The sequence below is a fragment of the Mixophyes fleayi genome, chromosome 2 (genome assembly GCF_038048845.1).
Source record: "Mixophyes fleayi isolate aMixFle1 chromosome 2, aMixFle1.hap1, whole genome shotgun sequence".
Lineage (NCBI taxonomy): Eukaryota > Metazoa > Chordata > Amphibia > Anura > Limnodynastidae > Mixophyes > Mixophyes fleayi.
Window position 1 is genome coordinate 92550579 of NC_134403.1, and position 27305 is coordinate 92577883.

The 27305-nt window shown below is 40.2% G+C and overlaps 1 protein-coding gene across 12 annotated transcripts in view; it reads right to left on the reverse strand.

Annotated features, from left to right (window-relative positions):
• Nucleotides 1-6083: 6083 nt before the first annotated feature.
• Nucleotides 6084-27305, reverse strand: part of PRPF40B (pre-mRNA processing factor 40B) — a 134135-nt gene continuing 112913 nt past the window's right edge. For 7 of the 12 annotated variants that reach the window (XM_075199679.1, XM_075199674.1, XM_075199673.1 and 4 more), the window contains 8 exons: nucleotides 26351-26467; nucleotides 26106-26243; nucleotides 25250-25345; nucleotides 22794-22958; nucleotides 9743-9845; nucleotides 9573-9634; nucleotides 9320-9475; nucleotides 6084-6423 (listed from right to left, as the gene is read on the reverse strand). In XM_075199679.1, the coding sequence (XP_075055780.1) occupies nucleotides 6331-6423; nucleotides 9320-9475; nucleotides 9573-9634; nucleotides 9743-9845; nucleotides 22794-22958; nucleotides 25250-25345; nucleotides 26106-26243; nucleotides 26351-26467 (930 nt within the window). In that variant the 3' untranslated portion in view covers nucleotides 6084-6330. Of the gene's footprint in view, nucleotides 6424-9315; nucleotides 9476-9572; nucleotides 9635-9742; nucleotides 9846-22793; nucleotides 22959-25249; nucleotides 25346-26105; nucleotides 26244-26350; nucleotides 26468-27305 lie in introns of those variants that run through there. The other 5 variants (XM_075199671.1, XM_075199672.1, XM_075199675.1 and 2 more) reach the window with 5 other exon arrangements.

Consider the following 27305-nt stretch of genomic DNA (forward strand, 5'->3'; position numbering starts at 1 on the left):
CCAATTCACACAATTTTATAGGTTAATGTGTTTGCATCTAAAGATGCAAATTGTGGGTGGGAAGGTGCTCTGCACTGCCTCTACTGAGTGTAAAACCCTGCTGTAGGAGTAGCTTGGGGATGTTTTTAATGTCCGGGGTCACCCAATTGGAAAAAAGAGAAAATAAGATTTTATACGAACATTAAATGCTATTCTTTTAGTCTATCGGTGAACACCGGTTGCCCACCCTTTTACACTTTGGTTCTCCTCTCCTTGTTTTTGTGTTTCTCCTACTCTGCCCTGTGGGGCTTAGTTAAAAAAATAACTAGTGATTGCTCCAGCAGGCACGGGGATGGAGGGGGGTGAGAAGTTTATATGTTTGAATTTTACTCAATAACCTAATGTCCGATGTCTCTCAATGGACTATGAGCAAAGGACTTACCGCAAGTATAAAATCTTATTACACTACTCAGCTTGTGCCTGGAAAAAGCGTTTTAGTCAAAATGCAAAATGGAGCCACAAAACGGCACCTTTTAAAAGTAGACTGCTGACAGTGAGCTGGTGCAAAACTGAAGCCCTTTTGCTGACTGGAAATGGCCATATACCCCTCAGGACAACAAGGAAATAACCCTCCTTTATCACATTACTGTAATCTGCAAAAGGAAATCTTGCTTCTGCCCTGCTCTGTAAAAAGTGTACATGTGCGTCTCTCCAGACTTTACTAGGAACACCCTCTCTCTGCCTATACAAGCTTCTATTCCTCCACAAACGCATCATCTTGCTCGGTAAACCCAGGCTGCTCGGCAGAAATCTAGATAATGTAGATACAACCAGCTCACTGTCCTGAGTTTAGTAATCTTTTGCTGTTAAATTCAATGTTTTGGGTGTGCGGCAGCTTCAAAGCTGCTTTAGCATTACACAGCAGACATTTTTATGTATTGTAAAAGACCACTAGTGGAGGCAGTTACTTCATTGGCTGTATCAATATTCAAGAGATTGTAGACTATTAATTTATTAAAAACAAGTGACCTCACTGTGGCAGGCCGCCTCCACTGTGCTTAGGCAGCGGATGCACTTGAACTAAGGAACGCACAAGCCGTCATCACCAAGTACAGTATGCTGGCAGAAAATAATTGTTAGTTGTTCATTTGCAAATACATTTTTAAAACAAGCTGATTATACCATTTAAAAAAGTGCATGTAATTAGTTTTGCCAATAAAGATAAGGAGACTGAGGTATTGGAGATTGTAGAAGTAGGACCTGCTAAGCCACAAGTACATCTACTTAAATCAGAATATAACAAAATGCTCACATAGGCCTAGGGTGGCACAGCAAACGTAAAGGGGAAGAATCACTTCATAAATACATGGGCTTTTCCTACCTATATAATATAATAGGTACAATAAAATAGGTTAAGGAGCATTATTCAAAAGTTTTATAGCTGTAGTTTCTTGTACTCTGTAGCTTTTACTATAATCTGGTGTTGAAGTAAATTTAGGTTCAGAAATATACAGAGCTATGGGCAAGAAAAATAATATCCTAGCCCTTGCCCATAGCTTGCTGTAATTGTAAGAAAAGGAAACTATAAGTGACAGTATCTCAAAACTGATAAAAAAAAAACCCAATACACTGAAGAGGAGAAAGAAATGGAAAGTCACATGGGCCTGTATTTTCTCAGCCTAAATACTGTTGCCCAATCCTTTCCTGGTTTCAGGATTATCCCTTGATCCAGCTGTATGAAGTCCTATCACCAAGTTAACATTTGAGCTATACTGTGTTCTGGAAGTTCAATTGACAAGTATAATTTTAGTAGTGCTAATTAGAGTGGGAAGTTGGGGATGGCCTTATGCTCTTTACAGGAAGAGATACTCTCTGATCCTCCAGCCAAAATGAGGGTTAGATTGCTGTGTATAACTGGTAGAAATATGGGCCTACTGCCATGAAGGATACATGACCTAAACAAACTGTATTGTCTGGGATTCCTGCCAATGTTAAAAACTATAACACCCCAAATCAGATCTCAAGTAGTCCCATGGTTCCTCTCCAGTTGGGGGATTTCAGCTGCCCAATACTGTTTTCTTGTAGGTGTGATACAAGGTTGGGTGACCTGCAGCTTGTCAGGCTTTCCCTTCACTGTTCCCAATTGATTTTCAGATTTATAATTGAACCACATCACATCCTGTCTGAGCCTGGGAACTGGCAGTTCAGCTACTAACTTACTTGTGTGGATAATACTGTATGCGTTCTGCTAGTAAAAAGGACACAGCTTCCACTTTTGCTATGGAGCTGGCCGAAACCCTTCATGGCTCCTGGATAGCTGGTACATGTGGCTGGGCCCAAGAGCCTGAGTGTAAAGGTCCTCCGGGATTAAAACCGTAAAAATAGAGCACAGTTTAGTATGTGGATCCTGTTAATTTAGCAATGTTTTAGATTGCACACTGCCAAATATGTTAGCACTATATAAATAAAGGAGGGTAACAACAAAGACACTATTCCCAATCCTGCAATGCAGTGATTATTAGACACATGTGATGAACAGTGCAGGGGGAGATTATGATACAATGCAATATTGTTTTCCATCAAGAAAATGCATAATTAGAAGCACTTTCCCAGAAAGTCCAAGAAAGAAAAATTAAGTACAATTAAATTCTTTTTGTTGCTCTGCATGAGCTATGTGTTGCTAAAGACTGCCCTCTGGTGGCAAACATGTAGATTTCAACTTCCTGCAGGATGTCTATTTGTTGCCGATTGGCTTTGTTTCGGTCCAAAACATTTTTAAAAGCAAAAAATGGAAACACATGGGCAAATGAGGGGCACAAAGCATATTTAAAGTGAGGGCTTCCAAACAGGTGTGGCTTATATGTTAACTTAGTAAATTACATCCCAGCATGGTCAGGGTCATGTATAAAACTGGATTTCCCTGTTTGGCTATAATAATGACTGCAAAATGAGATATCAGTGTGACAGGATAGGCTTATTTCTCCACCCTGCCTGGGAGGAGGAGATTTTATGACTATCCTTGGGGTTCATCTTACCGGCAACAGGCTGCCGTTACAGATTGCTCCAACTGGTGTTACTCGGCCACCAGACACGCACTGTAAGTGTGAACAGGAACCCCCAGTTGTTAAGAGAGTATTTGTTGCCTCCACCAGGCTTCTTCCCCAGTACCTGGATACACTTACTCCTGGGTGGTGTGTTTGGCTGCTTCGGCACATCTTTGCTAGTGACAGTAGCCGGTTCCTCCTTACCGCTTTGACTCAGGACTGCAGAACAGCAGGTAGAGCGCTTACTCCGTACTGGGTTCAACGCAGGACTGCCGTGGGATGGATGGAGAGGGTTAGGACTAATCTGCAGGTCACAGGCATTCAGCGATATATGGGTCTTGCAGGAATAGAGCAGCCTCTTTAGGAAGAGTTATGTTTAATACTTAATACTAGTTTTTTAAAAAGCTATTCCACACCACTAAAAGTTGGTGATAAAACACACTCTGATAAATACAATAATTATACAATTATACTTTATATTGGGCTTTGCAGCCTTTTAAACACAGTGTTTACAAACATGTTGGCAGGGTGTAAAGTAGCCCCCTGTCCTTTTAACCAGTCCTGGTTTATTTATATTTGTCTTGCACATGAATCAGCCTGGACCTGGTTCACACCTTTAATATCACACTCAGTGGCAGAGAGGGATTCCCTCTGTCCATGCACTGCCTGGGTGAGGTGGAACTCCACTCCCTTTTCACCCTGGCACCACTAGGTCTGGGATGGAAGATTTATCTTTAAATCTCACAAATAAACCTGCTCCCCTGTCTAGCACCCCTTCAAATCAAAATCGACGTTAAAGGGATGGTAGTCAGACTGACTCAGCCAGAGCTCTTTGAGCTTGCCTGTGTAGCTTACAGTGGCAGGATTCTAATAACTTTACTCAAAGGGGTCTGGTACTGCTGCTCTCTGGTTCCCATGTGGGGGGAGCGGGTTAAATCAGTCTGAATACTACTGGCATCCTTCTCTCACACAAGCAAACACTATATGCAGCTACTATTGGGGTCACCATCGCTGACTTTTTCCACTCCCAGCACTCTGGAGCAGAGAAGACAGCCTGCTGGACCAACAATAGACCACCAAGGGGCCACTCTGGCAGCATCATGAGCAGGAACTGGAGTGGCGACACAATACTGCTGGATGGGGCCCAGTCCCCATTGGACCACACAAGGGTGAGTGTAAATATATTTTATATTTCTAAACATTTTAAAAACATTTACACATTTGTGAAGACATTGCACTGCAAGACACACTGCACTGACATGACTACACAAAAACCATACCGTGTCGCATGGTTGGAGGAAGGAGGTTGAGGGGGGTTTAGTGGTGCTAAGGACACAGGCAATGGACTACGGAACAGTAGAGGAAGGTAATACGGTCGCATGAATCCTTTATCATGTTATCTACAAATGAATGAGTGCACTTGTGGCGCCAACCTAAAGAACTCTGCAGCCCTGAGTGATTGTGTCCAACAGTGAAGGGTTTTTGAACTGTTGTGGAGCACTTTTTCTTGGTATGTTTTTCCTGACAGGAGGGGTGTTTTCCACAGGCGAGTGTGGCCGACGCTGAATCAATTGCTTCAGTTTTTAAATTCACATGACTGATATCTATATTCTCAAAAAACACATGAAGCCAAGCTTCGAAACTCAGCGTTAAGTAGGAAAGTCAGGATTTTTTGTGCAGCTCCCTCATGCACATATTACATGCCTGGGGCCTGATTCATTAAGGAATGTAAATGCCGATACATCCCGTATTTTGGGTTGAATTGCACTGCCCACGCCCAGAAACGGACTATACACCAGAAAATGCAGCAACATCCAATTCATCTTCAAACGCAAAAGACACTTCCGACAACCTATGTTTTCATGGGTGGAATGGGGGAGGGGACTGGGCGTATGTAAGTGGTCAATGTACAATAAGGGTGTGCCAAGTGTTAGTGCACGCAGCAGTGTCTGATTCAAGCTTTGGGCACCTCCTAAGGGACATGTTTTTCTGTTATATCACTTGCACCAGCTACAGGTCAGGTGTCAGGGCTGAGTGATAGTGATGATTGTCGATTATGTATGAATATATTATTAACAGGTGACAATAATTGAACTTTTTTTCCCCATGCGTTCTGCTGGGGCTTTATATTCCACATATGTATTGTAAGTATCCAGCAGTGTGTTGTGTCTGTCTCAATGCGGCAAGTGCCATATAAGCGGAGCATACCTACACCTGCATTCAACAAGAGATGTTGCTTCAGATATGGTTATAGTTGAATTTGGGAATTACGTGCATTTTTAAACAAAACACACATTACGTTCGTTTTGCGTGCCTTAGTGAATCAGATCCCTAATGGGGTTTTGTTTGTTTGTTTCATACCCAACTGTAAATCAGCATTACAACATTGGGCTCTCCATTCTGCCTAATGTACTTCTATGATTGATATTATGTTTCTAATACGGAGTTTGCTCGGGTGGATGTAGCCTTATCAGCTGTGTCACCTGCCTGCCCAACCTCTCAGTGCACAAAGATCAATAAGAAACAGGGAGAACTGGCAGGTTCTGGAGAGGGGGTTGCAGAGCAGTCCAGCTATTGTTCAGGGCTCCCACCTCTGTGGCCTGGGCACGTTCTTTCAGTGGCTTGGCCATACCTCCTACTATCACTCACACCAATATGCGGGGCTCACCCAAATGTCTAGATACGGCTGTGACCAATACATAGGAGGGAGGTAGTCTTATTAATTACAGGGGGATGTTCTGTTTCATTCTATTTCAGTCAAAAAAAAAGATCACTATATTAGGATCAATAGAAGAGTAAATACGGGTTTGCATACTGTGAAGTCAGCCATTTTTGTCTCGGCTAATTCAAATGCTGCCGCCTTATGAATACTGTCTGGCCCACAAACATCTACAGTGTGCAGCACTGGGGACTTTGAATCCCATTAAACAACAGACAGTGCATCATGGATGTTGCTGTTCAACATGTGCTAGAAAGGAAGACTGTTCACGTTGTGTTTGTCTGCAGAAAAATGTTGTCATTCCAATAACCCAGGGAAAATAACAGATCTGGCTATGAACGTATTTTAATTTTTTTTAATAAACATTTTCCACTTTACAACAAAATGTCAGCATGTGACTTCTCAGGGGCTGTACACTGACACTGATTTCTTCTGGAGCGGCCTCACAATTGTTCTTTTGCAGGGTCACAGACTTAGCAGGTATGATTTGTCCAGGATATGAATCAACAAAAACAGCACATTGAGTGCAGATTTATAGAAATTGAAACCTGATGATCATAACATAACTCTAGTGTGCAAAAAGTCTATCTACTGATCATCATCCAGTTGCTGCAGTAAGGTTCGTCGCCTCTTCTCCAGCTCTCCTTCACTGAGCTCACTCTCTGAGGTGTCCCAGCCTGTCTGAAACACAGGTAATAAAGAAAGCAGAAAGATGGAGTTATATTACAAAGCCGAAACCGGCTCTGTATTGTAGATGGAAAAAGTCAAAACAATATATAATAAGAAAATGTTAGTTATTGGTATGACGTATTGCACAAGTCCAGTAAAAGGGAATATATTATGTAGCAAAGTAATATATGCAGCAGCATTCCTCCAAATCAATCCTAGATGAAATCCTAGATGGAAATTGGGCTCAAACTCATGTAATGATCAGCACTGGTTCTAATCATTCACGGCAATCAAGAAACTTATAGGGAGGATCACTCAGAAGTACAGTAAAGTAAACATTTCATGAGATTAAGAGTAGCAACTTCATGCAGCAGATTTAGTTACAGCATACACACAATGGAAAATAAAAAATGTAGGTGCTTCCAAAAATGTTAGACCACACGCACCATACAAATATACTACATTCCGCCACTTCACATCTGGTGGAGCTGCCCCAACATCTCCACCTATCAGAATAAGTTTATACACCTTGCCAGGACCATTACGAGGGCTAACCATGGTTTCTGGCTCTCTCAAACATCCCTATATTGACCTACAAAACATCTCTCCTCAAACATCTTAACAATGCAGCCAAATCATTGAAACCTGTACACAGATGACCCTCCCCACCATCAGTGGCAGAATGGATTAGGCGCATCAGTTTACTGTTTGCAGTTCATTCAGTCAACCTCTTAAGAGGTCACCTTCCACTTAACACAATTAAAAGTTTGGTACACCCCTCTTGCAAGATGCCCCCCCCCCCCCCAACTCAATTCATGACACTGATCCATTCCCCATGTGGCCTGGATTACCTCTCGCTTCCTGTTTTCCCACACTCTTCCCAGTCTTCCATTGTCCTTCCCACCCTTATGATGTCCAATAATCACATATTGACTCTGAATGTTTGCTACTTCTCATGTTATTTGTTATGTTCCTTATAAAACAAAAAATACCCCTCTGAATCCCAATGTATCTGACTTAATTTGTTTTTTTGTGTTGTAAATCATTTATCAGTTTGATTAAATAAAGAATATCTAAAAAAAATATATGCAGTCATGGCCAAAAGTTTTGAGAATGACACAGTATTGGTTTTCACAAAGTTTGCTGCTTCAGTGTTTTTAGACCTTTTTGTCAGATGTTGCTATGGTATACTGAAGTATAATTACAAGCACTTCATAAGTGTCAAAAGTTTTTATTGACAATTACATTAAGTTTATGCAAAGAGTAAATATTAGCAGTGTTGACCCTTCCTTTTGAAGACCTCTGCAATTTGCCCTGGCATGCTGTCAATCAACTTCTGGGCCACATACTGACTGATGACCACCTATTATTGCGTAATCACTGCTTGGTGTTTGTCAGAATTTTTTGTTTGTCCACCCGCTTCTTGAGGATTGACCACAAATTCTCAATGGGATTAAGGTCTGGGAAGTTTTCTGGCCAAGGACGCAAAGTTTTGATGTTTTGATCCCTGAGTCACCTAGTTATCACTTTTGCCTTATGACAAGGTGCTCCATCATGCTGGAAAAGGCAGAGTTCGTCACCAAACTGTTCTTGGATGGTTGGGAGAAGTTGCTCTTGGAGGATGTTTTGGTACCATTCTTTATTCATGACTGTGTTCTTACACAGAATTATGAGTGAGCCCACTCACCTGGCTGAGAAGCAACCCCACACATGAATGGTCTCAGGATGCTTTACTGTTGGCATGACACAGGACTGATGGTAGCGCTCACCTTTCCTTCTCAGGACAAGCAGTTTTCCGGATGCCCCAAACAATCTGAAAGAGGATTCATCAGAGAAAATGACTTTACCCCAGTCCTCAGCAGTCCAATCCCTGTACCTTTTGCAGAATATCAGTCTGTCCCTGATGTTTTCCTTGGAGAGAAGTGGCTTCTTTGCTGGCCTTCTTGACACCAGGCCATCCTCCAAAAGTCTGTGCCTCACTGTGCGTGCAGGTGCACTCATACCTGCCTGCTGCCATTCCTCAGCAAGCTCTGCACTGGTGGTGCCTGAACCAACAGCTGAATCAGCTTTAGGAGATGGTCCTGGTGCTTGCTGGATGTTCTTGGGCACCATAAAGCCTTCTTCACAACTATTGAACCTCTCTCCTTGAAGTTCTTGATGATCCGATAAATGGTTGATTTAGGTGCAATGTTACTGCAATATCATTGCCTGTGAAGCACTTTTTGTGCAAAGCAATGATGACTGCACGTGTTTCCTTGCTGATAACCATGGTTAACAGAGGAAGAACAATGATTTTATGCACCACCCTCCTTTTAAAGCTTCCAGTTTGTTATTCTAACTCAATCAACATGACAGAGTGATCTCCAGCCTTGTCCTTTATCAAATCTCTCACCTGTGTTAACAAGAGAATCACGAGTGAGAGAATCACTGACCTGGTGTCAGCTGCTACTCTTGTGGCAGGGCTGAAATAGAGTGAGAATATTGTTTTTGGGATAAAGTTCATTGTCATAGCAAAGCGCTACGGAATTTGCTGGCGCTATATAAATAAATGTTGATGATGATGAAAGAGGGACCTTGAAATTAATTGCAATCCATCTGATCACTCTTCATGACATTCTGGAGTATATGCAAATTGCCATCATAAAAACTGAGGCAGTAGACATTGTGAAAACGAAGACTTGTGTCATTCTCAAAACTTTTGGCCATGACTGTACTACATTTCACCAGTATGAAATACAACACCTATTTGACCAGTATCACTAACCGTACTGATGAGGATATACACTGACTAGCTACTGTAGTTGGTTGCATTTTGTACAAGTTCATCATCATTATTACAGCTATAACTAATTATTGCATAAATTTGGCTTTTTGTGCTGCTTTGTCCCGTGTACAAACACTCACTTACTTTCTCCTTCCGCGTGGCTTGCTTTAGTGATCTGCGACGGCTGTCTGCAGATTCCACTTCTTCATAATGGTCTCTGTCTTTCATCTGTTCACTATCTTGCTCTCTCTCTTTTCTACTTCTCTCTTTTTCCTTCTCTGCTTCACTCTCAGGACTGTTCTAAAAAAAAAAAAAATTAAATTTCTTTTCTGACCTCTCTTCCAGTACCGAAAGCTGCAAAGTACCCTATGAAAAAGAGTGTTCTCTACAGACTCACCGATTTGTGCCTCTTTTTCTTATTCTTCTTTTTCTGCCTCTTGGATTTCTTGGAGCTATGTTCTGGCCACACATACAAATGGAGCAAATAATGGTCAGCTTATGCGGCACCATGCACTATATCTGAGGGAGCCTCTACTGACACACAAATAGGATCAAGAGAAGCGCTACCTGAATCAGCTGAAGAGGACACATCAGATCCAGACTCTGAATGATTTTTTCTCTTTCTTTTTTGGGGACGATGTTGGTGATTTTCCTCATCTGTTTCTGAAGCCTGCAAGAGCAAAGCACAGAAAGGAAACCGAAACGAACAGCAGCTTGGTTACAACAATCTAACTGCACACATCATATAACGAGATAGAAAGGGGCACCAAACTATCACACAATCTCACAACAGATACTGAAGCCTTTTCTGCATCCAAAAGACCATTGTCTGCAGCTAGATAGCTACATATGATGAATTAACATTTGCTATACACGTAGCTATATTATTCAGGGCTTGGTTATGAACGAAAGGTGAAAAGGTCTTCCTGAAGGTGACATCCCTACTAGATTAGCTGCGATAACTTTGGAAAATAAGTTGAACCTTGAAACGTAAATAAAGACTTCAAATTGGAGTCCAGTAAAATATCACAAGCAACATTTCATGCACCAGTAATATTTTTATCTTTTCCAAAATATACATTCAATAGAGCTTGATATACAACCTAAAGCAAACCATTAGTTAATATGTACAATAGATTTCACAATATTTATTAAATATTAATTTTAAGTTCCAGATATATAACAACATGAGACGATAGCGGCATGGTTACAATGTTAATTGGAAATGTATTACTGTTTACAAAAGATTTATACAGTTTTTAACTCCCCACTTAAAGTTTCCATACATGCTGTGATTCTGATGGCCAAAAAGCTACAGATTCCAATCGACGTGATAAGAAACTTTCAGATGTTGATCAGGACAACAGGCAAACCAGTTGGACAATGGCCATAACAGATCACTTGTTCAGTCAACATCCCACCACATTTAGTGTGCCCTAACATCCAGCTATTCAGGCCAAGCAACGAAAGCCTGTTTATCACATGCGTGTCTGGCCAATGGGCATCACGGTAGCTAAGTGGTTAGCACTTCTGCCTCACAGCGCTGGGGTCTTGAGTTCAATTCCCGACCATCGCCTTATCTGTGTGGAGTTTGTATGTTCTCCCCGTGTTTACGTGAGTTTCCTCCGGTTGCTCTGGTTTCCTCCAACACTCCAAAAACATACTGGTAGGTTAATTGGCTGCTATCAAAATTGACCCCAGTCTCTGTCTGTCTGTCTGTGTGTGTGTATGTTAGGGAATTTAGACTGCAAGCTCCAATGGGGCAGGGACTGATATGAATGTGTTCTCTGTACAGCGCTGCGGAATCAGTGGCGCTATATAAATAAATGATGGTGATGATGATGCGCGTGTGGCCAAATAGCTCTGACCACTTTGCATTCAGGTCAACCAACCAGAATGGTAACCTGTCAAATAGTGTGACCTTTAATTCCCTCTTCCCTTGTGTTTCGCTATTCCTTTTATAGAAAGCCTTAGCTACACATACTGAATATTGAATTATGTTGTCCACCCTATTATGAATACATGACCATCTTTATGTATATACTAAATAAAATAATTGTCTTTTACAATGTCTTAGGTACCTAGCAGGCTGGTTGTGCATTGACTCTAGTACAGGTAATCGCAGCCATGTAAGATTCTAACAACATTATTAATAAAAATATAAACTTATAAATACAAATGTGCAGAACATTGTTTAGGACATTACAACTGTATAAAGAACTATACACTTATTTCAGCACCAGCAAAAATTATTATGTATTTATATAAACATTTATCAAATTACAATACTATAAATCTTACACTCAAAGATTGATAACCAGACAGTATATCTGAATGATCTGCCCAGATCAAAGAGCATTCAGACCTTCAATTAATATATGAAGGAAGAAGGAGACCTATGATGCATCAATACCAGATACATTGAAAACAGGGGATAATTCTACACTTTGTAGCAACACAGAATTTTAAATAATGAACAGAAATGTACAGTATTAATACATAAAATGATAGTGTGCATTAAAACCAAATACACGCAATCTTCAATATTAGAAGCCACATACTGTAAACAAGTCCATGATAGAGCTCACAGATAGAAAATAAATGACAGCAAGTGGGCAGCCAGACCCACATGTACTTGTAGACCACGTACACATAGACCCTGACATGATAGGGAGAAGAAGAAAACAATGTAAGTAATGCTTTACATATTGGTGTTAGTAGATGATCCAGATAAGGTGTCCTTATTCAATTTGGATTTCTCACATGTTGAAGCCCACACATGCGTTTCTGTTCCTAGGGCACTTTCTAGTGACAAAGGCCAAGTAGAGTCTGAGTTGTGTCATTTTTTTGCAGGCATGTTGCTAAATAGATTACTTAGCTCCTTAAGGGGAAAATAATACATTTATCTGCCTTTGCTATTGAAGATATTTTATAGGTCCTGTCTGTGTTATGATTCCTTCCATTGGATAATTGACCTGCTCATTGAATAGATCATTCACCTTTTAATAAGTTACCTACAATGTTTTTAACATATATAAGTTATATGGATTCCAGTTATGACTGTAAGGTAGTGGGCTTCCTTCCATAGAGGCATCAATTTAGGGCATTTAAATCAAATATGAGACAGAGTGCCCTCAGTGTGCACAGGAGGGGGCTGAGTTTGGGAAGATTGATGTATGAAGTCTTTTTGTATCAAGTACCATTAATAAAATAATTTAAGAGCATTCTCACATATCCGGACACTTTTTGAGAGATTATTCCAGTTTATTTGCCCATTCCTCAAGTTCTACAGTCTCTATTTCATCCTTCTCCCATCTGAGCTCATGAGGTTCTTTAGGAGCTTGAATATGTTTCGATATTAATTGATATAAATTACTTCTGATGAAACCACCCCTGAGAGGTGGAGAAACGCGTCAGAAGACGCTACTGTGTGCAAGCTTGACCAACATCTCCAGCTCATCATTTAATAGTGTTTATACTTGCCTGTGGAACTGACGCTGTATGATATTCCAGCCTCATTGAAACAAAGTGCTTATTTTCTGGGACTTACGTACAGCAAATAAATTCTTTCTTAGACAGTAAAGAGAACTTTGATGATGACTTTAATTTGTTTCCTAAGGATTGACTCTGTCATCATCTGAATGATCTGTGGGATTAGTCCCTAATGCAGTGAACATTTATTACATAACAAAATATCAACTTATCCTAGTTATATAAAGGAGGCTAACATTCAGATAATTTAAAATACAAAGTTTGGAATATCAAATATATTTAACTACAAGTACTGACATTTTTAAGTGTCTGAACAATGATAATATGAACAATTTATGAGTATGATGAAGCTGGATGAAATTTGACATAATTTTTTTACTTACATACTTTCCACATTTAGCAGGATTTTTGTGTGTGTTATTATATAGCGATTCTATTGGGTTTAATTTATTTTAATTTGGAATTATAAGAAATATGAAATGTATTTTTTACTTTAACCTGCGCTCTTCTACATGTTGATTTGTTATATAGAATAGAGATTAATCCTTTAGAATAGGATCTGTCCAAGCAGTTTCTAAGGAATAAGAGTGTTGCAATTCGGTATTTGATTAGTGTATGGAGTTGTGGAAATGCCTGATCTGTAGGTATTAAAAGAAGCAAAATGCTGGTATCTGAAATCTAGATTTTATGTCCGCAAATGTGGGAAAACATTATAAAATAGTTAAATCTGCAAAAAATAATGGTATCTCCACTTGGAAAAAGTAGGATTTAACCACAATGGGAACGAGGGATTAATCCATAAGTCATTTTTAGGGAATTGGACAATAGTTCATAAGCACAAGTGAAATGGCTCCAAATTGTAATGGAGAATGCTAAAGGAGGAGGGAAGCTAGCTAAGCAAGGCTTTTATTGAGGATTGAGCCACAACAGAGTGGAGGAAGAAAAGACATTTATGGTGTCTGGTTCTATGTCCACCCGAAGTCCAGGGGGCCAGATGTACGGCTATGCAATATTTTAGAAAGTCTAGAGCTTCCAGTCCTTCTTCTTGAAGGGGCTTATGCAGGGTGTCTATGGAGATTCTCAGTATTCTGCTCAGCCAGATACATTTAGAGGTTAGTTTCTGTCATTGTTTAAAGGTTCAGGTCGGAACACAGAATATACACAGAATATATAGAAGATTTGAAAAGGGTACAGGAGTCTTGGTAAAATGTTCATCTTTACTGCTGTGAACTGGCCAACCCATGAGTTTTTCCCATTTATTTAAGTCTGACTTTGTGGAATATACTTAATTGAAATATATCAAGGTTAGGAAATTAGGTGAATAAAGTTAATTGTAGGATATTTTCAGGGATATCCCTAAATATTTCAGTTTCTGGCATTGCAACAGAAGTTGTAGTTCACTCTAAGCAATTGTTGGGGTTAAATTGAGAAAATAGCATAGATTTAATCACATTGACTTTGTCATGCTTGTAGTTCTTGTTTCGGATTGGGGAGGGAAATGTGGGGATTTATATTAGAAAATTAAAATACAGACTGCATATAAATAAAATGATATGCCCCCAGAGCCAGCTCTTATACCCGTGATATCTGGATGTTAATGAATTCTGGAAGCCAGGGGCACCATAATTATGGCAAAAATAAATGGGGAGAGAGGGCATCCTTGTCTAGTACCAATGAATATAGCAACTATACCTTTCAGAAAATATTCCTGTAAATGACAGGGTTTGTCGTATATAGAGCCACCCAACCAAAATCAATTTTTTTTCTGCTTCAAGGGTAACCATTAGGCCAGGAAGTGCTTGCTTATTAGCCTGCATAAATGAGATCAATTGCATGTCTTGTGTTATCAAAAGTGTGTCTCTAGGTATGAACCTTGCCTGGTCCAGGTGCACCAATGATATAATTACTCTATATACTCTATTAGATAACATTTTATCAAACAGTTTGAGGTCAACATTCAGTACATAGGTCTATAGTTCTCACAGACCTAAGTGTTCCTATCCAGTTTAGGCATAGCCACAATATCTGTCTTAATGGTGGCCTTATCAAATTTTGACCCAAGAAGGAAGGAATTGAATAATTCTAACAACATGGGATAAGGGCTCCTGAGAATATTGATAGTAAATGGCAGTAAAGCCCAGGGGTAGAGCATTTTTGAGTTCCATAATTGAATCGCTGATCTCTTCTACCTTTAATTCTTTATTGAGGAAGTCGCTTTGAGCTATGGATAATTTAGGTGTGTGCAAGAGTCTAGTTATTTATTAATCTTAGTTTTTAATACTACAGAAACTGGATTTTGCGAATCCAAATGAGTAGTAATTGCTAAAACTTTCAGCTATTATTATAAATTAACTAGCCACTAGCTTTTATTCAAGCTGATGTGGTCAGGTACATCATTACATTTTTACTGGAGTCATTGTAATGTCTTGGCTGCTTAATAGGGCAGAATTTGATGACCCCTGAATGGCATCAATTTGAGTTAAGTCAAGTGTTTCGGGTTTGTGCCGGTGAGTGTATGATAAGGTGACAGTTTGTGCTTCCAGATCTGCTATTTGCTCCCCATATTAAAAAGAAAGGTCATGTGTTACTAGTTGTTGTTGTTTTGAGTGGGCAGTATTACTTGATTTGCAATAAACATTTGTTAGGTAATTCACATCCCACCACACATAGCCCCAGATGGACGGCTCTACCTTTCTCTAAGCTTTATGGGGTTCAGACCTGCCCAAACACATGTCCTCTGTCATGGAAGTAATAGGTAATTTTTTGTGGCAGTAATGTGCAGTTTTTAAGTTCTAATGTTGTAAGAGGATGTGGATTTTTCCAATTTCATAGCCAGTAGGCACTTTGTAGAAGCCGTTTTTCCAGCAGTTAGAGGTTGGCGGTGGCAAACATCTTAATCAGTCTGTCTGGTGCATAATACAATCTGTAATATATTTATAGTACTATGAAGTTTTATTTATTTTACTTGGAATACAGTTTTTTGCTATCTCCTTCTTTACGTCACTCCATGTCTCCTAATCTGCTGGGGGACCAATATCTCTCTTCCATCCCATTGTGTGGTTTTTAAGAGTGGGAGGAGTCAGTAATAGTAAATCAGCTCAAATGGTATATAGCAGCACGGTGGCTAAGAGGTTAGCAATTCTGCCTTACAGCACTGGGGTCATGAGTTCAATTCCCGACCATGGCCTTATCTGTGTGGAGTTTGTATGTTCTCCCAGTGTTTGCGTGGGTTTCCTCCGGGTGCTCTGGTTTCCTCCCACAGTCCAAAAAAACATACTGGTAGGTTAATTGGATGCTAACAAATTGACCCTAGTCTGTGTCTGTTTGTCGGTCTGTGTGTGTGTGTGTTAGGGAATTTAGACTGTAAGCCCCAATGGGGCAGGGACTGATGTGAGCGAGTTCTCTGTACAGCGCTGTGGAATTAGTCGCGCTATATAAATAAATAGTGAGGATGATAATGAAAGGGTATGAGATCACTAAGGGTGAGGGCTGATATGAAATGTCTTATCTGAATGAAGTGAAATGGTCTTAAAATTAGAGGAATTTTTGTTGAAAGTCAGAGAGAGAAGGCCATTGTCTTTGTTTGCAAAAATCAACAATAAATTTGAGATCTGCTTGAATCCAGTTAGAAAATCGGTTAGAATACATTTCTGGAGAGAAATCAGGGTTGTACCAGATGGGAGACATGGGGGAATCTGGGGCAGAGTGGTTAGATGTAAGTGAATATTGATCCCAGATTTTTATGACAAATTTCAGTGGTGGGTATAATTTAGTTGAAGGGGGTCTATACTTTTTGTGTAGGGCCCAGATAACTGAGATACTATTTAAGACATTAGTCTCAATATCTAGACAGGCAATTATGCCTGGAGGAAAAATTGTAGCCACAATTTGTGAAGAATCAGCAGCGAGGTAATACAGCTGACAAACTGTATTTTATAGACAAACCCAGCCCCCCATTCAATATAGGTCTCTTAAGTATATTTGAAGGTATTCTTTCTGTTATTCCAAATGAATTGTGTGAGAGCTTTTTGGATGTTACTCAGTGATAGAAGTGGGACAACAATCGGTAGAGAAACAGTAAGTATGTCATATTTTTTTGTTGCCATTAGAAATTCTAGGTTGAAGTAAGGCAGTCTCTGTCCTGAGGGAAGACCTGAAGAAGCATGGCTTCTGAATCTGAGAAATTCATTTTATATCTTGTAATTTTGATGGATAATTTTTTACCGATCGGGGAGATTCTTGGGGGTACATTCATTCCCCGCGTTATTTAGAACAACGCGGAGTGCGCATTATTACCATTAGTACGGTAATTTTATCACAGATTCTTGCTCGCGGCTCACAGAGCTGAGAGCAAAAATCAGCGCTGAAATTACCGTACTAACAGTAATAATGCGGATCTATTACCGTAGTACATGTCAGGTGAACAACAACCAGCAGCCTTGTCCTAGTCCATTTTGAATGGTTACTGAATCAGAATGAATTTCATTACTTAGGACTTTGGCTGATGGATCAGAGTATAAAGGCAGAAAACCATTTAAAAAATCTCCGATAAATGGAGGTGATTATGTGTATTAAATTTATAGATTGCCTTGTGTTGTCCCTGGCCTAGAGCCTCTTGATAATTCCAACTTGATCATAATAAATCGGGGACAGAAGAATTTGGTCAATTGTTTAGCCTGTAACTAGCACAGCTGTGTGGATCCTTGCTTAAGTCTCTTTTCGAGTGGCAGAGTGGTGAGGGCAGAATATAAATCTCGGGGACTATGGAGGCATTAGTGAATCAGGATATGGTATTGATCAGCACCTGCATGAGTTTTTCAGTAGTTATACGATCAGCTAGAATTAGGTTTAAATGGGCATATTGATTGTTTTGGAGCAAAAGAGTGAGTAAACAGCGTACGTGTGGGGTTCAGGATTTGCTAAGAACCTTATGTTTTGGGATTTCAGGAGTCAGACTAATGTTCTAGATTCTTGAGAAGGCCCAGTTTAGGAGAGTGGAGTGCTGGAGCAGTCCTGTCTAGGGTCTAGCAGTATATTCCCGTGCAGCCCCCCTTCACTGGAATGACCTCCCTCGCTCCATCCGCCTCTCTCCTACTTTGTGCTCCTTCAAACGTGCACTCAAAACTCACCTCTTTCTCAAAGCCTATCAACCATCCACTTAACCCCCATCTCCTCCGCTCATTCTCTCCTCTCTCCCATTCCTTCAACCGGCTCCTCTTGTGCCTAGTTTGTTTAACCCTCCCTTAGGATGTAAGCTCGCTTGAACAGGGCCCTCTTCCCTCCTGTCTCCTTACACGTTCTTCTGCTCCGTGTCTATTGCATCTGCCTGCCTGGAGATTCTGAAGTATTGGTACTTTTGTTTATTGTTCTGTACTGTTATACCCTGTATAGTCTACTGTTTGTACTATGTGCGGCGCTGCGGAAACCTTGTGGCGCCTAACAAATAAATGATGATAATAATAATAATATTAAAATATACATTGAAATCTCCTCCAATAATAATATGAGTGATTTGGTAATGGAAGAACACAGTAAAGAATGCACTCTATCCCCAATTAAGCACATAAACTGAAAATATTGTGATCATAGCGTGCTCAACGTTGCCCACTATGAAGCTATATCTGCCCAAAGGGTCGGCTAGTGATGTGTAGGTTGTAAAGGATATTCTGCTGTGAATCAACATGGTTGTGTCTCTTTGTTTACAATCTGCCAAACCATAGTATACTTGAATATAGGTTGCATTGATCAGATTTGGGTGAGGGGATTCAAAAGTGTTTCCTGGACAATATTTGCTTTTTCTTTTAAAAAATATTGTTGAGCTTGCTAATTAATGTGCTGGTGACTCCTGGGGGAGCTGAGGTAGCCTTTTGTAGGGATTTAGCGTAAAGAAACAAATAGTATAGAAAGTATGTAAGTAGGGCCTAATCAAGAAAAAAGGTAGCTAAAGAGTACTGTAAAAAGGTGGGGGGGGGAGCTGAGTATAACAGATATGAGGTGTGGTTGTAAGTGTTAGGAGAGGACTCAGGATCTTTTATTTGAATAAATTGTGCACATTAAAGTGGGGGGGGCCTTTTGTGGATAATTTACTGATACCACTTAAACAAGGTGAAGAAGAATGCTAAGTGTAAACCCGAAATACAAAGAGAAAACAATCAGTTGTACAGGGGGCAAACCTGAACCAAAGTGTCATCATTAGATCAGAAAACAGAGTGAGAGAAGGAGAATCTGAGACAAGGATTTACATATTACAATAAAATAATAGAGCCCCTCTGAGTGACCAACTATCCAAGGTGATTCCAGTATTAAAGCTGTGGTATTTTAGTAGGGACTAAAGGGAATAAAAAGGGAATAAAAATTAGCACTAAATAGTTAAACTGGCTTATCCATTGTGGTGGAGAGAGTGTTCACGGTTAATATAAGTTGAATGTTGTGTACAAAAAAATACTGTTATAAGAAATAAGTAAGGTGGCCAGGGAGCGCCACACAAGTTGTGTTCAGAGTTTTGGATCTATACCTAACTGAATGGTATTAGGTAGCTGAAAAGTATAATGACTTTTGAATACCAGTTAGGGAGGAGGCATACAAACCGGTTAATGGGACAACCTGACTGCCTCACAAGAGAGTAACTTGATCTTGCCTAAGCCCTTCTCAGAAGATTTTCTATTGCTTGGACTGAGAAACCTGGAAGTGAATTAGAGAAACAGCAGACAAGTGCATTTAAATAGGTGGAGTGTAAAGCTAGAATCATAGGAAGAATACAGTGAATTGTAATGCATTACAGATATTACTAAATATAGTAATTACTAGCAAAATAGTTTATGCGACTCATCATATTAGGCACCAATCTTGTATTGGTATTTTAGACCCTGGGTAATGGACTACAAGGCATATTGTTAATGAGAAAAGTTAACCTTGATTAATTATAAGTGAAGAGAGAAGATATCAGTCCAGTTACCACCTTGCTGTGAGGCCACCAATAATAAGATGATCAATAGTTTCAGCTTTTGATAGTTCAAGTTGATCTTAAAAGAACTAAAGAGTGACAACTTAAGAAAGGGTTAGACATATTTTTAGCGGAAAAGTGTATCCAGGGATACAACCGTTAATTAAAATGAAGGATACTAATGGATATAGGGTAAAAATAGGACTGCAATATTGGGTTTGGGGGGATTTTCACAATTGAAACAAATTGGCTGGATCAATTTCAAATATAAGTGCAGGATCGCAGGAGATCCAAAATAGGTTGAACTTGATGGACTGGTGTCTTTTTTCAACCTCAACAACTATGTTACTATGTTAAGTCAGAGAATGTTTTTTTTTCAAGTTTATAAATTGTGGCAAAGTGGAGGTGGTGGTTTCTGGAATAAAGGTTAGTTATCCAAGTAGCATCATTCCTTCTTTAGGTGTCTTAATAAAGTGGACTTTGTCACTCTAGCACATTTTTTTAACATTATATTAATGGAACTATAATGAACATAACTAACTAAAACAATATGCACTTCAAAAGACAAATGCATCCCACTCCACCTCAGAGTCACACCCACAGGACTCAATACCACAAATATCACAACAAAAATTGAGAAGAGTGACGGCACCAACGCCAGTGATATTAATGGAACCACCCAACCACATCTCAAGGAGACTGATCAGCTTTGGCCTTAGATCTCAGAACCCGATCACACTGTGGATTCATTGGTGGCATCAAGGGCAAGAGACCTGAATAATCCCTCAAGTCTGGAAGGGTTCTTGGGTCACTGCTTCAGGAATATTTTTAATCCTTAGGTTATGTTTTTAACATTTTTCCAGAACTTACATTTGGCCTTTGAGGGATAACAATTCAGATCTAATACTAATTACAGACATTTTTGTTCATAGAATTCTTGAAAATTGCATATATCTTCAGTTTTCTTTTCAAGGGTGTCGGTGTATGTTCCCAGAGCTGTTACTTCAGCTCTAATTTCCTCAATGATGGCACTTCTGTCTGGATGGTTGTTTTGAGCTCCTTCATAATGTCAGGCATTTTAGGTTGCGGATCCTCTATATCTGAATTGGCGTCTGGAGATTTCCAACATTGACCCAATCCATTATTTATTTAAAAAAACAACTAAAAAAAAACTTTATAGCATTTGAAGAGTACTTTTTCTGTCTTTGGGACATGGTTAATTGGTGAAGGCAAATAAGAGCATGGTATGTAGTTTTGCTAAGATTGGCAATATGTTGATGCCAACAGGGGCACAGAGAGGAGGGGCAGATACAAAGTACCGGAGCCCAGGCCCCCCTTTGCAGTGGGAGGACCAACTAACATGGTGTGGTCGCCCTTGTGATGACTATGGAAGGGAGCCCCAAGAAGTTGCTATAATGATGCCGGAAATTCCTCTTAGCAGTCCTTGGTGCTAAGGGAACAGATTACTTCTGGTTGTTATACCAACTTTCCACTCTATGGGGGTGACTAATGCAAAAAGGGCATAATATGAACCAGACCAGCTACTTCACAATAAATAAATAAGGTGAGCTGGTGATAAGGGGTTGCTCGTCTGCGTGAAGCCTGATTGTCTCTTCAAAGACTCTACCAATGATGATACAAGAGCAGGCTCTAGAGATGAAAGGCAATCTCTTGTTAGACACCTCTCAAAGGGTTTAGCGGAAGGCAGTAATCTGTGGTGTGGTTCAAGATAAGTGCCAGAAGGGGTTGTTATATATGTGGTTGTTATATATGTCAAGCTCTGGGCATCTCTGAGGTACAGAATTTTAGCTGTATTACTTGCACTAGATACAGGGCAGGTGTAAGTGCCAATTGATAGTGATGACGGTTATGTATGCATGACAGAACATGTGTTTGCAATTACTAGCAACTGTAAAAATGCATTTATGTATGGTAGGTATTTAATAACATCCTAATAAATGTACTTTGTGTCTAAAAATATATATATATATTTTTTCCAAATGTATTTTTATTCATGACTATAGTACTAACATGCGTTCTGATGAGATTAATATTGTACATATGCATTGTACGCATCCTGCAGTGTGTTGTGTCTGCCCGCATACGGCAAATGCCGTATAGGCAGAGTGTACTTATACCTGTATTCAACTGGAAACGTTTCTTCAGATCCACTTGTACTTGAAATCGGGTGAATGTGAGTGCAATTTCTGTCCATTTAAAAACAAAACAAATCGCAAATTGTGTTCCTTGAATGAATGAATCAGGCCCTTGATGTTTAGAAATCAGAAGAGGAGCTCCGATCAGCCACATCCATCTTCATCTATAGTCAGACACGCTTCCCCCCCACCCCTTTTATTTTTCTTTATTAACAGTGTATATTTGTGTTAAATGCTGAAATGTAATCGATTCATGACTTAGAATTATGTGTTAGGACAAATTGCAGTATCACCTTTCTGTTTTTAATTTATCTGGTATTGATGCAGCCTAGGGGGTAAATGTATCAATCTGCGGGTTCTTCAACACCCGTGTGTTCAGCCTCTTCCGCGATTAAATTTCAAGCGGCGTTGCATTGTAAAGGGAAGTTAACCCTTTACAATGCAGCGCCGCTTGAAATTTAATCGCGGAAGAGGCTGAACACGCGGGTGTTGAAGAACCCGCAGATTGATACATTTACCCCTAGATCTCTTTCTTATATATATTTATCAGTGCTTAAAAATGACATAGAAAAATACAGGAATGACTTGATAAAAAAATTCAGGATAACTCATATATAATACAGAAAGTTGATGGCCAGTATAGTCTTTCATAAATTGATACAGGTTCATAAGATGCTGTGAAAATACCTGAGTTGTCATAATTCCAGAGAAAGAGCAACTGACTGTTTCTGCACAGCATTGCACTGGGCGGTAGTAGATCTAATAAAGGCCTTGACACATGCATATTCAAAGTGAACTCTGAGCACGATCATTTGGGATATGGCATATGGAGACTGCAAACAGCGGGAAGGCTTGTCAGGCACGAGCAGTTCCTTTTTGTGGCGGACCCAGACTTCAAAACCTATTGGGTTTATCAGCCAATGCAGACAGTTAAGCACTGGCTCGTATACAGAGTGATAACAGACTCAATGTACACTCCTCCAGTGTAACATATTTAAAAGGCATGCCACCAGCCTAGGTACCTCACCTTCTCCCCTGCTCCAGCATTGTCCCATGTAGTAAATGTGTCTGGAGCTTTCTTCTTCCCCCGTTCTGCAGGGCTTGGGGACTGTGAATGAGAGTGCTTACGGTGGTGCTTCTTGGATTTCTTCGAGTGCTTCTTGCCTTTGAAGTGATGATGTTGACATTCATTCTACAAAAAGAACAAGCTTGTTTTAAAAGCGATATTGTAACTTTTAAACTGGAAATCAGCACCAGCAGATACAAAATGGATTTTTTAACACAGTAAAAGTGACCTATTAACACAAATTATGGCTGAAAAAAGATTTGTAAAACTGCAAATCAATAGACCTGGAGCATGTCCAGTGGCTGTAGATATGTTTTTTTTGATTGAAAATCATTCTTATTGGTATATGACTTGAAAATTGGAAGGCTTTAGAGGTGGCAGTTTAAACATTAGAAAAAAGCAGTTCTGAGGTTAAACGAATCGCCACTTTTGGTGTAAAAAAACAGTATACAAGCAGTTTACACTGCTACCTATAAAGATTATTTTGCTTTGAATGACGTCTCTCAGCAGTCGCTAAGAGTTGTCACTGTGTATAAGCGTTTGGATGACAGTAGAGGAACCATGTTAATGATCCTGCAGCAAAGAACTGTACAGGGACCTTGGTTAAGTTGGTGTGTTTAAAGCACTGCAGGCGCATAGCAGGAAGGTCTCATTGGAGCTTCCCCTTTAATTAAAGTATTGTATTATTTGAATATTGACCTATTTAGGGTCCAAAATTATAAACCGATTTTTGTTAGAAAAGGGAAAATCATTTTGATATGGATGCAAAAACCTAAGTTTATGAGTGATTTGCTTAGTTCCCGGGTGAGTAGTGTCTGTCCTCCTTTACTGATCTGTATGAATATTAATTTGTCATTAGTCTGTATGGATTGCCCACACAGTAGATACACTGCTCTTACATAAAATACCTGAAAGTTCTAAATTGTTGTCAGCACATGTACTCATCACTGTACATCTGAATATAACAAGCACAATATGAGGCAGTGGTACTATATTCTGACCAAAACATGTAAGCCCACAGCCCAATCTTAAGGTTTGTGAGCCCTACACTTGATGTGCAACATAACACTGATGAGACATATGCTATGGGATGAAGCCGTAACTAGGGTGGTGCGGGCGGTGCCGTCGCCCAGGGCGCAAGCCCGAGAGGGCGCAGCAGCCGCCCGCTACTCTCCCCTTTGTGGCACATTAAAAGGAAAAAAAAATAATTTTTTTTGGCCCCTCCCCCGACTCGCGGCACCCCCCCCTGTCTACTTGTGACTGCTCCACCTACATGTGCAATGCTTTGCCTACTTGTGTGTTAGCTCCGTCAACTGTGATAGACGGACTCTGCTTACCATAGCGTATTGCATTTGCCTTGTATAAAAACCAATGTGGCTCGAGCTAATGGAGTGCTAACTCCGCCTACAATTTGCCCCGCCTACCATTTATTGGTCCCGCCTACATGAGGCCACTTTCAGAATTTTTCCAGGGCCACTTTAAGTTCCCAATCCGCCCCTGGTATTATGTGTGTGTGAGGGGCCACTGTGTGTGTGTGTGTATTATGTGTGTGTGAGGGGCCACTGTGTGTGTATTATGTGTATGTGAGGGGCCACTGTGTGTGTGTATTATGTGTGTGAGGGGCCACTGTGTGTGTGAAGGGGGGGGGACGACAAACCAATATCTTGCCTAGGGCCCCATGAGGTGTAAATCCGGCTCTGATAGATATATATATATCATGCATTTGCAAATATATGTAGCAGAATTCTTTACAGTAAAGTGCTAGCCACACCCCCACATTAGGTTGGCCACACCCACTTGGCAAATGTCACTCCCACTTTGATGGGGGGCGCCGGTGCCCTGTCTCGCCCAGGGCACTGAAATGTCTAGTTACGGCACTGGGATGAACCAATTGGGTGTGTACTGCTCCAATGTAAATAAATGCCTATTAGGTCAAACCTAGCTCCAGCGTTCTCCCTGCCTGTTCCTCTACCTGTATCCTGTATCCCTGTTCCTGAGTACTTTTGACTCCAGACCTGCCTGTTTCCTGACCTTCCCATTAGATTGTGATTTGGGCTTATTTGGATCTCGCTGATTTTGACTCCTGGCTTACCGTGACCATTCTCTGGACATCCCTTGTAGCTTGCTGCCTGGCTGGTTCTGACCCGGAACGTTTGACTTCTCTAACTTCACCTATCACTTTGCTGGTGACGGGCGTACCCATTGCAGCCAAGTCCATACGCCAATACCAGGGGTGCGTTAGACTCCGCGCCTCCCTGTTCAGTTGCGATAATACTAGCAGGTTGTCCCATCCAATCCTCAATTTGTTACATTGTGCCTCGCATTCAATACTTTTAAATATATTATTAATTTCAGTGAATTCATTAAGAACGTAACTAAGTGGAACAATGTCCACAGATTTGAAGACACAGACAAACCTCGATAGATAGAAGAAACTCTTTAAACAGACGGATCCTTTCTGATTCCACTGTGATCTGGTCAAAGGCACCATCACCCACAAAACGCTCCCGTACCTGCAGAAAATAGGAATTATCTCACTTAACAATCCCAGGAACAGTGGAATGACCCGGATATGTTTCATCATGTGATGCCAGATTAAATAGTAAGAGTGATCTTAAAAAAAAAAAAAAAATACTTTAGGGCTCGTGCACAAGGGTGCTATTATGATTCAGTGTGTGCCCGTGAATGTAGGTCTGAGTCTATTTTATATTTCCAGTTGTTCTTCCATCAAGTAACCTGGTTATTGCCTGCAGAGTTCTGCCTTTACGTACAGCAGTGGTCATACCTGGATACTCACATAGAGACCATTGATATCTATGGAGAGATGCAGGTACAATCCTGTGCCCTGCACTTTACCTAAAGCACTGAAGTGAATGGCTGAACAAGAAGGAAGAAAAGTAGAGCATGTCTTTTTCCGAAAAGAGAGTTGGATTAAGATACTTGTGTGCAGAAACTATCTGCCTATTATATTAAAGCACGCCATCTAAAAAGGTATGTATGTGGCTGTATATAACACTCATACATCAACATGCACCATGTATCAGAAAGACAGAGCGCTCATTAGTCTAATAACAAGCACACTGAAGAATGAGCTATGCAAACAGTATCAATGCTCCCTTCCTAATACATAAACATACATACACACTATACTAATTTACAACTATCACCTGAATTTATAAGCTGATATAATACCTAATGGTAAAAGAGTAAATGTGTGATGTGTAAACTGTTCACAAAAGGTTGAATTGGTGGCATAGTAACATGACCCCTTACATCTTCCCAGCTGCAGTCTAATTCCAGAGGAGGAGCCGCCTGTTTTAACATGCTTTTAAACGCAGCTTCCTTCCTTCGAAACTTGCGAGCTTCCTCCTTTCCCCGCTCACGCTCCCGAGCCTCTGCTTTCTCCAACAACTAGGCCAAAGGAAACATGGTTAGTCCTCTGTCCTGGCTCTTCTCATTCTATACATCCAGACTCCTCTAGCACATTCCACACTTAGCAGCTGCGTGATATCACTTACGCTATTAAATGTTAGCTTAATGTTTCCTGCATCAAGTGTAGCTGCCCGTTTGTCAAAACTGATAATGTGAGCAAAGTCTTCAAAAGTAGTATTCACTTCAACACTGAAGTTACGATCCTGAGGGGGAGAAAACAATGTAGAAGTCAGGTAGAGACAACTCAAAATAACAGTAATTAAAAGAGAAGACCAACCAAAAAAAATAACTTAATATTACCCTCCCTAATCCTCCCAGCAGCTTGCAAAATGACCCAATGTCTCTGGATTCTCATTTTTTGGGGGAAGGGTAATTTTTCTCCTTTTGAATTTGTGCAAATAATGTCCCAAAAGCACTAAAAACCTGGCTGCTGCTACTATCCAATCAGTGCTTGACAATGGAACGAAAGAATATAACTAAGTGGTATTTGAGAACTACTCTTCCCCAGGGTTTAGAGAAGAGCAATTCTCATTGGGCTATAGGGTTTTTATGTTACTCCCTGTGAATTATCAAGAAAGAAGTTTTCCTGCTGGGCTACATTGAGAAGGAGGATTATTTTTTTTATAATAAAGTAATAATAGAGGGGTTTCAGAAGTCTTTTATTTCATTCAAGTTCATCATCACCATTTATTTATATAGCGCCATTGATTCCGCAGTGCTGTACAGAGAACTCATTCACATCAGTCCCTGCCCCATTGGAGCTTACAGTCTAAATTCCCTAACATACACACACAGACACAGACAGACAGACAAGAGTCAATTTTGATAGCAGCCAATTAACCTACTAGTATATTTTTGGAGTGTGGGAGGAAACCGACGCAAACATGGGGAGAACATACAAACTCCACACAGATAAGGCCATGGTCGGAATTGAACTCATGACCCCAGCACTGTGAGGCAGAAGTGCTAACCATTTAGCCACCGTGCTGCCCAAGTTTATTTTAAACCAAATTATCTGTATTTTAATAACATATTTTTTAC